Here is an 11668-nt window from a genome sequence, read left to right as displayed (position 1 = left end):
CCTGATAGGGGAGTCACACTACCGAAATGGGCCACATTACGGAATTGCACAAACGTGGGAAGTGTTGTGGCAGCCATCTTTCAAAAACACAATCTGCCGCAAACAGAAATTCCAAATTGACGGCCCTTAGGCTGGAATGCGCCTCCCTGAGTGATGACTGTCTGAGAGTCTGTTATATCCTGGTGGACAACCAGTAACTGATAAGCTTGGACCAGAGTAGGTTTAGCAAAGCCCTCTTTCCCTGCAGGGATGGCAGGCAGCTGACGGCAGGCAGTGGGGAGAAGGGCTGATAAAGCATTTCATTCACAGTGCTCTTTCATTCTGCACAACATCCCACTTGATCTTGAACTTCACTATGGAGAAAACTGAGGCAAGCGTTCTCCCCAGGGGGTTTGAGGGTTTCTTATTTGATGAGCTACCCAAGCAGTTCTTCCTGAACATTTTCAAGTAAATTGGTGCAATAATTCCTTCTGAATGAAGTAATACTAGTTTATTTTGCAGGTTCTTAGTTCCTTTGCAGGCTGCAGTATAGGCTGAGGAAACTTGGGTTCTGGAGTCATAAGTCTGGTTCAAATTTTCGGTTTATCAACTAGTAGTTGTGTGACCTTGGCCAAATTCCTTAACATCTGTGAACTTTGTTTTCTCATTGGAAAAATTAGAATAATAATTGTTCCTCCACATTGAGTTTTGCAAAAATAAGGCATTTGATAAATGTTAAATACTTTTCCTTGGAAAATAACCAGGAAATCTTACCACTACTTGGGTCAATATAAAGGTCTTGGTTACTGAACGTAGGGAAGGAAGTAGTTCCTTGCCAAGAAACATTTGCACCTTCTTTCGTGATGATACACGCAAGTGCCTCTCTGAAGGGGATAAAAGACAGGGTACAACTTTTCCAGTGACATCAGCAGTGTGGCCTATGCAGCCTTGGCAAGTTAGGCTACTTCTCATCCTTTGGGCAGGAGTAAATGCCCATCTCCTCCTAGAGACCTCAGTATCCTATCTAATGTAGGTCCTCCTGTTTCTTTCTGGCACTTATCTGTTTGACACTTTCAAGGCATGCATCTCATGCTATAATTATACTTATGGTTGTTTCCTTGGTTATTGCTCCCGCTGTATCTTTTTATTTTTCCTTGACTGGTTTTTATTATTTAGCATTTGAAGGAATGCCCAATGCATCCCTGTCCTAGCTTCCTGCTGCTGTAGCCGCTGGAGACTGGGGGCTGCAAGAAGAGAGACTGTGGATGGGTGGGGAAGCAAAGAGAGGGAAAGATTGAGGAAGAAAAGAAAGCTATATTTACAGGCAAATTTTGGTGAAACTGACATGGAGTAGAAACGTGCATGACCCTGAGTCCATGCATGGAGGGTACTGTGGGCCAACTGGGAACTGAGGGTTATTGAAAATGAAAATATGTTGGGTTATGTATCTCAAAAATATTATTGCCATCATATCTATCTTGTGAAAAAAATCATAATGATTTCACCATATGTGAAAAGTTCTTAACACACTGCCTGGCATTTCACAAGCAATCATTAAGGGGCAATGATGATAGTGAGGTTGATAAGACAGGTGATGACAGTGGTAAGAATCGATAAAGTAGCTCCTCATCTTCATTCCACTGAGTTCTGATGGTATATACTCTAAATGGCCCTTCCGGTTCAGAGGATCAAATAGTTTTTCTGACATCTTGTGTGTGTGTGTGTGTGTCTGTGAAGAGCTTGCTATCTCTATGTGAGAGAGAGCTCTTATATTAGAAGTTGCTCTTTTAATTTGTCGCTTTATTGCAAACATCTAAAAATGGGACCTTTTCATGGTTCATTATAAAAACTGTAGTAGGTAGCCTGTAAGATGACCCCTAAAGATCCCTACTTCCTGATCCTCATACCTGTGATAACAGGATACTTTCATAGTCTCAGAGTATCTCTCAAAAACATATTTATTAATTACAAAGGATAAAGTAGTAACTTTATAGTGGAGAGAGTTAAATAGTTTAGAAATGTGTAAATATCATGTATACTTCTATATACACTTTATGGGGGGGTATGTAGAAAGAGATAAAGGAACAAACCAAGTGTAGTAAAATGCTAACACTTGGGGAATCTGGGTGAAGATATTCAATACATGGGTATTCTTTGCACTATTCTTGCAACTCTTCACAAAGTCTGAAATTATGTCATAATACAAAAATTTTTTAAATTGCAAAGTAAAAAAAAAAAAATGTCACAAGTATAATATCTTTCCTTCTTCCATTTTTCCAGCCACTACCACTTCCTCTCTTCCTGAGGCCCAGGCACTGAGAAGGGAGGGCGAAGAATGTTGCATCACGGGTGCCAAATTGAGGCTTAGTGCCAAAGCACTAAAAGCCCAGCAAGAAATGATCAGGTCTCACCACTCCGTGGGTGCCTGGGAAATTCCAAGGGCAGGATGCATTCATATGACCACGGCTGCCTCCCTCATGTCAAACCCAGTCCTTGGCTGTCTAAGGCCTGAGGAGCCCCTGGCTTCTGTGACTAGTGGCAACACACATTCTCATGCTGACTGCAAATTTTATCATCTGAGGCGACTTCTCAAACATTTCCTTCCTTGATGCTCTCTCCGGTCCAGAGACGTGGGCTGAGTGGGGCTTTATCAACTCCCATTTTGCAAATGCGAGGAACTGGGGTTCAGTGACTTGTCCAAGGTCACCTTCAGTAAGATTAAAACCCAGGTCTTCGGACTTGGGTTTAGTAACTTTTTCATGGTAATAGAATCCCAGGATGCCAGCAGCAAACACTTCAGCGATCCCTCCCCCCACGTAACATTTTTTTTTTGTTCAAGGGTTTTCAAAGTATGGTCCAGCACCAGCAGCAGCTGCAGCAGACAGTTTGTTCGAAAGAAAAAAATATTAGGTTCCACAGCAGGCCTACGGAATCAGAGACCCGCATCCAGATACCTGTGTTTTGACAAAAGCTGCAGGTGACTCTCTGAAACACCGAAGTCTGAGAAACGCTCCTCTAGGGAAATGTAGCATGAAGCCTTGGCGTTAATTAATTAGGGCTCTAAATATACAACTAACCTTTCTCAATGAAAAATAAGCCAAACAGAGTTTGTACAGAAAGAAGCTTAACGAAATGGGTTTTTTTGGTTGGTTGGTTTCTTGTTTTCTTTTTTTAAAAAGCATAATCATTACCTTTCCAGGTAAATTTCCGTATCCTCTTCCTAAACGGAGGGTTGGGTAGGTAACGCTGGGAATGACTAGGTTTCTTCTGTCTCAGGCCCACAGTACGTGATGGAGATACGGGAGGAGAGTTCCACGAGAGCGTGGGAGGAGGGACGGACGACAGGTTTTCGTGGTTGACTAAGTTTTTTAAAAAGCCACTTCCAAGGGCACATCAACCAGTCAGCGAAGCCACTTGTTCCAGCAGGAGGTGGGAGGCGAGGGCGGAGTGGAGCGTGGGGAGGAGCGACACTCACCGCTGCGGACTCGGTGCCTTCCATGTGTCGCCGTGCGTCCCTGGCCCCGCCACCTAAACGCACCCCCCATCCCCCGGCCATCCGCACCCCGTCGACCACCTCCCGCGGCGGACTCTCGGGGATTCCTCCGGCCGAGTCCAGCCAGGAGGGTTCCCCGGACTCGGCGCGAACTGCCCGCCCCCTCCGGCGTCTCCGCCCCCCGCCGGGGCCGCCGGGCGCCGAGGGAGGCGAGGGTGCAGCGGCTGGAAAATGAGCGGTGCAGGGAGGGTGGCCCGGAGCTGCAGGTAACGCGCGCCAGCCCTCGGCCCGAGCGGGCTCCGCACCCCCTCCCGTTCCCCACGTGGCGACCCGCTGCGCCCGCCGGCGGGCTGCGCGCAGGGCCTGCGCGGGGCGTCCCCGGCGTCGGGGCGCGGGATGTCGGGGGAAGCGGCCGGCCCGGGTGGCGGGGGGCACTAACGCTCTTCGTTTGTCGCGCAGCGCCCTTCGCGCTGCTGTTCCCGGGAGCGGCGGGAGGCGGCGGCTGCGGTGAGCGGGGTCGCGCGCGGACGCCGGATGCCTCCGAAGATGGAGAAGTTTCTGCAGATCGCGCCTCACTCTCTGGCCATCGTCCTGGGCCCCGCCGAGGGGCCGGCGGGTGAGAGGTCCGAGGCCGCCCGACCCGCGTCCCCGGCCCAGCCCCGGCAGCTCGCCCGGCACCACATCGGCTACGAGATCTTCGCCGACTTCAAAGCCGAGAACATGCAGCACTTCTGGAACAAGAAGGTCACGGCCGCGGTGGCCGAGACGTTCTTCCTGGGCTGGATCGACGAGCAGGTTCTGCTGATCCAGGGCAAGGAGGAGCATCTGGAGGCGCTGCGCGAGGGCTGGTCGCGCCGGGCGCTGCGGCCGCCCTCGGGCTTCCACATCCGCTGCCTGGGTGAGTCCGGCCGCCCCCCGCCGTGTCCCGTCTTGTCGCGCCGCGGGAACCCCCCCACCCCCACCCCCACCCCCCGCTGCCCCGCCCGAGCCGGCGCGCCGGCCCCGCTCCCCCCGGGCGCCCGCGCCTCTCTCCACCCCCGCGCCGCGCCGGGGGAGGGGCCGGCAGCCTGGGCGAGTGCGGGACTGGGGAGCTTCCTGGCACCTAAACCGCGGATCCGCACCTTGGCGAGCACGCCGCCCCCGGCCAGCCGGCGGGAGCCTCCCTGGCGGCCCCGGCGGGGCGGTGCCTGGGGCCTGCCGGGTGGGCGGCGGCGCGGGAGGCTCGGCGGGGCCGCGGCCGCTCCGGTCTGCGGGTCTCACCTTCTGCGCTCGGCTGGGGCCGGGGGCGCGTGTGAAGACGCGGGAGAAGTGGAGAGACAGCGCTCAGGTAGCTTCGGGTGGCGGCGGGCTCGGCCGCGGGGGGCGGCGGCGAGCGGGCCAGGTGCGCGGGCGCCCCCGGCGCGTCCTTTCCGGGGACGGCGACCCGGCCCGGCCGCGTTTGCCTCGGGCGACGCGTCCCTCCGCCCCCTCCGTGTGGGTTGACTTTTAAGCGCCGGTGTGTCCTTGCAAGACTGAGCTGTTGGTGTCGTTGCCTCCGGTACATGTTTCTTCAAGTCATTTTGTGAGTTTGAAGGAAGGAAGGGACACGAGGAGGACAGAGGAAAGCCTGATCCTCAACAAAAGAGAAAACCGTGTCCGCGGAAGAGAGCCCGAAAGGTGATATTCGCTGCCGCACTTCAGTGCTGTCTCGACCTGTTGTTGTTGTTGTCGTTTTTAATTGCATTACTTCATATGTATTTTTCTTAATCCAGTTTGCATCTCTTTTAGACTTTACTTTTTAGTTTTGTACTTTGGGCCCGGTGGGCTCAAGGCGTATATAGTAAATAGTAATGTTTTGTGAAACGATTCGAGGAAAGAAAGCGTTCTTTCTAGTCCCACGGTTTAGAAATTCTTTCGTGACATTTTGGGAAGAGGTCAAAAGTTCAAACGCTAAAAGACTGTAGAGCCGCCTTTTTCGTTCGCCAGGGTTGCTACTCTACCTTCCGCCGCCGAAGGAATAGCTTTTACCTGCTAAAGTGCCCTCCTCTATGCACATGGCAAATTTATAGCATCTTTTTTGTTTTGTGGTGTTTTGTCTATTTTCACATAGCAGAAATCCTTATAAAGCTTCCTTTAAATCGAGTAGATAAAAAACTAGTAAAGCTTGCATCTTGTATGTTTTATAACCTGTGCTGAAGCTGAGAAGGTGTCTTAACTTTCTCTTTTGACGTTAGCAAAACCCTCAGTGGAGTCTCTGTAATTAAGCTGCCTTAGTAAAGGGCGAAAATCTGCTCTCCTACTGTAGAACTGCAACACACTAGGAAGTAAGAATATATGTCATCACTTGTATGCACTGTAGAGATTGCATTTTAATAGTTTTAAACTTGACTTCATGCTTATTTTTTACTTTTTATTTTGGAAAATTTCAAGCAATTTGCAAAACTCGTACGGGGGTTCCCCTCCCCACCCTTGTTTGTGAGGTTAAGAGGTTAGGATTCCAAGACCCGGAGTGGATGCCTGAAACCCCGGATGAACCCTTGTCTATACTATGTTTTTTTCCTATTCCTCCACACTTATGATGAAATTGAATGTTAAAATTAGGCACAGTAAGAGAATATCTGAATTGCTAGCATCATTTCTCTTGCGCTTTGGAGCCATTGTTAAGTAAAGTAATGGTTACTCGAACACAAACACTGCGATACCACCCCTGTTGAAGTGATGCTGGCCCGGTGGCTGCAAAGTGACCAATGGGCAGGCAGGTAACCTACACGGCATGGATTCGCTCGACAAAGGGACGATTCACACCCCAGGACGGGGTAGAGAGGATGGGGAGAGAGTTCATGAAGCTACTCAGAATGGCACCCAATTTAAAATGTATGAATTGTTTATTTCTGGAATTTTCCATGTAATATTTTGGGACCTCAGTGGACTGCGGGTAACTGAAACTGCAACTGCGGAAGCAAAACCACAGATAAGGGGGGTGTCCTGTATAATCCAAAATACTATATTGAATCCCCATGAATCCATCATCTAACTTCAAAATTTATCAGCACATGGACAGTCTTATTCCATCTATAAATCTCCCCCACCATTTGAAATCCCAGACATTGTATCAACAGCATTTGATTTGTAAATATTTCAGTTGTTCATATATTTTTTTCATTTTAGCGGAATGTGTGAACTTATAGGAATTGGTGATCTGTCATATTAAGCAAAGAGAACTGTTTGGCAATTTTAAAGGTTCGAGATTGCTGTAGTTGATTGACTATTGCCTGTTCCCTTGGCAGCTTGAACTGTCTCAAGCTGACTGGCAGCTGGTGGGTTTAGCAGCTGCACTGGCTCAGCCCTTAACTCAGTACCGTGATGACAAGCAAGGGGGCTACCTCCCGAAACCAGCATCAGATAAAGGGGCATGGGTGATGCCTTCTGGGATCCAAGTGGTTAACTTTTCTGAACTGTCTTGGGGGTTCAGAATTCCTCAGAATTCCGGTTTTGCTTCAGTAATGATGGTAAAATGCTGAATTGTGTGCGACAGTTTATCTCCTATAAAAATTCTCTTAGGGAACCTCAGTGTCTGCTGCAAAGCTTCCTAATTTTTTGTTGCAAGATCTTTTATGGAGCCTTGAAACTCCGAAGTCTGGGAGCCCCTGACGACTGGCTCACAACCTTTTATTCCAAGTCACAATATATGTGTGGACAAGTTTGTGCGCTCAAAAATACAAGAAACAAAATCCAAACCACGAAGGTGTACTCAGAGGGAGCCTAGCTGTAAATCTGTAAAGACTGAGTGCCATTATCATAGGAATCCCTTGACTGCATCTAATTTATACGCAAAAGCAGGAGCTGGTCACTATCTGTGGGACTTTATCATTAGTAATGCATTTCTTGCAGGATGACTTTCAACTGATCCCTCAGACTGTGGTACCTATATTATCAGTTACTTTCATGTGGTTTTGTGATTTTCCCTAATTATTTCATGGGTGTAAAACAGCCACAAAACCAGACACATAGATGAGCATTACAGAAGGCATTATGTTTCCTCTTGTTGAACCTGAATTAAATTCATCAATCACAAGTAGTCCTCTTTAATAACTGGTAGGCAAATGCTAGTTTACATTTATTATATTTATGGTAAATAATTATTCATGAAATTTGCTTGTTTTCCAGGTGGTCTCTGAGAGCCCATCTTAGAGCGTGGTAATAAAATTGTTCTGTTAGATCCTCCCAGTGAGGAAAAGGGAGGAATGGCTTTGCTCCATCTTGAGTTCGCATTCTCCTGTGTGTGCGTGTGCGTGTGCGTGTGCGTGTGCGTGTGTGTGTGTGTACTAACCCACCCCGGAGTGGAGAGAGAGGGATGGACAAGAGGTTTGCCCAGACCCCCTTTTCTGGCTGTGCCCCAGCGCAGTTGAGGCAAGTCTACACTTTCACAGCACGATTGAAAACAAGTTAGTGTTTTGCTTTGTAACTTGAAACATGCGTCTTGAAGTTGCCAGCAATCCGGATTACTTTTGCCCGTAATTCCAAAAGTATGTGGTTCTAACCACACACATTTCAGGTGGGGATTGGACAAGGAGGAGATGACTGTGGATCCAACAAGAAGCAGGGAATTAAGCAACTCAAAGGAAAAATGGTTTTGACTTGGGATATTCAAATCCACTGCTTAGAAATGACCTGCTAGCATATTTAAATCCACTACTTAGAAATAACCTACTCTGGGCATGTAGAAAAAAAAGTTCAGGCATTTTCTTTCCAGGACCTTCAAAAGGGATGTGTGTGTGCAGGAAACTAGGAATGTTTTAAAATTATGCTGCGTATTCTGATTAAACACTAAATTAAATCCCATATGTGTTCATTGTGTGCCCGCTAGTGCCAGGCTCTGTGCCCCTCCCGAGATTATAAAGATTGATGAGGCACGCAGTCTTTTCGGAGGTGCTGACGCAAGAGCTGAGAGTGTGGGGAGGGCTCTGAGGACAGGCAGTAAGGAGCAGTTACTTCTGCCTGGTGGGCTGGGAGAGGGGTTCCCAGCAGAGAGGATTGCGCTAAGCCTTGTGCAGATGCCGGCCGCCAGGGCTTCCTCCAGAACAGGAGTGCTTTCCCACCTGGGCAGGAGCACGAGCATTCACGGCGTTGGGGAGGTCCTGACACGTTTGGGAACTGGCTGGCTGGGGCTGGGGGAGGGCAGTGGTGTGATAAGACAGTGGGAAGGGAAGCTTGGGCCACAGGTGATGACTGGGAAGCCCCTGGTAGCTTTTGAGCAGGGAGAGGGGTGACACGGTTTGATCTTAGGTAGAATGAGAATTCTGGGGCCGGTGAGGGCATTGGATGGGACCGGGAGGGGATTGGACACAGGTGCACCAGCTAAAGGTCTATTGAAAGCGTTGTGGGGAGAGACGGTGGGTGCTGTGTGAGTGCATTTGTTCTCTTATGGTACCTTCCCATGGTCAAGGCTCTACGTGCTACGGAAGGTATTGCGTTAGCCTGCTTGAGTCTAGAGGGCCTTCAAGTCCCAGCCCCAGACCCAGAGGCCCTTGAGCAGAGCCTAGATGCTCCTCCCTCCTGGGCCTTCTGGGGTTTCCCCACCCGCCAGCCTTATTCGGATCCGTCAATCTCCATAGATTCTCCTAATTTCAGATCTCAGGGAGCATGGCTCAGTGTCTCTGTCTTCTCCAGTGACTCTTTATACTTTCCCCATTTATCCTTAGATATTAACATAGGACCAAACATGCTTTTTAGGCTTTAAATCAGGACTTATATTTTAAATTATAAAAATTTTTAGCTGGAGTATCCCTGAAACTCACATAATATTATATGTCAGCTATATGTCAATAAAAAGAAAATTGTTTAGAACATATGGGCATCAAGCCTTTATTCTATTCCAACATCTTTATTGGTTTTCTCAAAAAGTTGCTCTCTTAAAGTGGTTTCTCCAAGTAGTAAATTTTTAAGACAATTGTTTTAAAAATGTATACTCCAAAAGAATTTGTATATATCCCAACCAAAAGTTGACTTATTTAAGTCAACTTAAAATTGAATAAGTGTCCTAAGCTCATGGCTAGGATTGCTTAATGAGTGTTGTAAAGATTTTGGAATTGGAGATACTGTGTCATTCAACAATTGGAGAACCTTCTGTCTTCTAGGATTTGTTCTGGGAACTGAAGTGGAGAACAAGTGAGACACAGCCCTTGTACTTTTGCAGATTCCGTTCTAGGGGGTGCAACAGACATCTCAGAAATTAAACAAAGAAATTAGAATTTCAGAGAGTTTTAAGTGCTGTAAAAATTGAGCAGGTGATAGAGAGTGACGAGAAGACATGAGATGATAGCTAACACTTATTGATCGTTTACTATTTCCTAAGTGCTATCTTTTTGTTAACCAACCGTTACAACTATCTAGGTATCATTATTTTACCCATTTTGCAAATGAAGACATTGAGGAACAGAGTGACAAGTACTTCTCCAAAGGTATCTAGTTAGTAAGCAAGAGAGAGGGGGTCTGGACCCAGGCAGCGTTATTTTTGTTTGCTTGTTTCTTTTTTGTCATACAGATAGGATTCAAGTTCAGGTTGTCCTGGCCAAAATTTCCTTCCCAGCCCCCAGTACATACAACCTCCCAACAGTTTAGTGTGCCAGGTAGCCCAATGGCAGCCGGTTTGCTTGGAGGCGGCTAGGTTCTTCTTTTCCATTAGATAACACAAGGGAAAAGGGAAACCAGTGCTGAGTCCAGGATCAGCACGCCTGAGACCATCGTGCTTGAGCTTCCTTTAGGCCAAACAGGTCGGTCCATCGCTTTGTGTGGCTTAATAATCTTTCTGCAGGGCTTACGCACAGGAGGGCGGGTTCTTCATTTTCTGCCCCAAAGCCACATTCCCTGCCAGTGCTTTGAGTGACAGCTCTATAATGCCCCTTGTTTCACGTAGCACCTGACTGATGGTGAGCTGTCGGCCAGCAGTGGAGGAGCAGATGGAAATCAGCTTGAACGCTGGAGGAACAGAAAGGAAAGCCCATGAGGCTGGGGCTTGTTAAGCCTGCCAGAGAATGGAAGGTGTGGCAGGAGGTGAGGTCAGAGGGGCTGGCCAACTCCGGGCCATGTGGAGCCTCCTGGAGTTTTATTCTGTGCTGACAAGGCATCAAGCATCCAATAAACATAGAGCATTGGGTTGGGGTCTGTAGAATATCCAGAAAAGTGTCAGACGTGGGCCTCCCTCTTAGAGAAGCTTACCTCTCATATTAAAATCTCAGGGTTAAGTTTAAACAGTGAACAGCGATGCATTTCAAGTTTTATTAATTTCTAGCTAGTCAAAGATTTTTTTTTGTTTAAACAACTGTTAGGTGATAGATGTGTTAATTAGCTTTATTGTGGTAATCTTTTCACAATGTATGCATATATCAAACCATCACATGTACATCTTTAATATATACAATTTTAAATTAATTAATTAATTAATTAATTTATGGCTGTGTTGGGTCTTCGTTTCTGTGCGAGGGCTTTCTCCAGTTACGGCAAGCAGGGGCCACTCTTCATTGCGGTGCGCGGGCCTCTCACTATCGTGGCCTGTCTTGTTGCGGAGCACAGGCTCCAGATGCGCAGGCTCAGTAGTTGTGGCTCACGGGCCTAGTCGCTCCACGGCATGTGGGATCTTCCCAGACCAGGGCTCGAACCTGTGTCCCCTGCATTGGCAGGCAGATTCTCAACCACTGCACCACCAGGGAAGCCCCATAAAGATATTTTTATGAATTACCTCACTCTGGCTCAAAGAAATTTTCAGTAAAGGTGTGTCGGTTTCATCGTAATAAACCGTTTAGAATGAACTTCTGAGACTCAAGGCCTTGTTGTGATAACTGAGAGGCTTTTCAAAAATTTATCCATTTCACCTCTTACTGCTGAATGCTGGTCTTGAGCATATATATTTCCCTCTTGCGTTAAGAGGTGAATTTACAGGTTATCCCAAGTTCTTTCCAAAGGGGCATAAAACTGAAAGGCACACCTGTGTTTCTTGGGCTGGAGTGAAGGCACTCGGGTGCTTTCCGTTCCTGAGGTCACCACAGATTTGGGGGTAAAAAACCCAGAGAGGTTTGTTGTATCCAAAGTACTTGCTACAAATAATTTCAAACGTTTCATTCTGCTTAAAATATCCCACACAAAGATGTGTGCTCACCTTAAAAATAGAATTTTCAAGTATTTCAAGAATTTTCAAGTATTTTCAAGTGGGTTTTAACA

General features: G+C 47.6%; 1 protein-coding gene across 4 annotated transcripts in view; it reads left to right on the top strand.

Moving 5' to 3' along the window:
- Nucleotides 1-3614: 3614 nt before the first annotated feature.
- The window catches only part of STOX2 (storkhead box 2), a 209846-nt gene continuing 201792 nt past the window's right edge, over nt 3615-11668 (top strand). For 3 of the 4 annotated variants that reach the window (XM_057537192.1, XM_057537193.1, XM_057537194.1), the window contains exons 1-2: nt 3615-3738; nt 3932-4370. In XM_057537192.1, the coding sequence (XP_057393175.1) occupies nt 4007-4370 (364 nt within the window). In that variant the 5' untranslated portion in view covers nt 3615-3738; nt 3932-4006. Of the gene's footprint in view, nt 3739-3931; nt 4371-11668 lie in introns of those variants that run through there. The other variant, XM_057537198.1, reaches the window with a different exon arrangement.

The sequence above is a fragment of the Balaenoptera acutorostrata genome, chromosome 21, assembly GCF_949987535.1.
Source record: "Balaenoptera acutorostrata chromosome 21, mBalAcu1.1, whole genome shotgun sequence".
NCBI classification, from domain to species: Eukaryota; Metazoa; Chordata; class Mammalia; order Artiodactyla; family Balaenopteridae; genus Balaenoptera; species Balaenoptera acutorostrata.
Note: the sequence above shows the minus strand (reverse complement) of the source record. Positions and strands in the feature narration are given on the sequence as shown.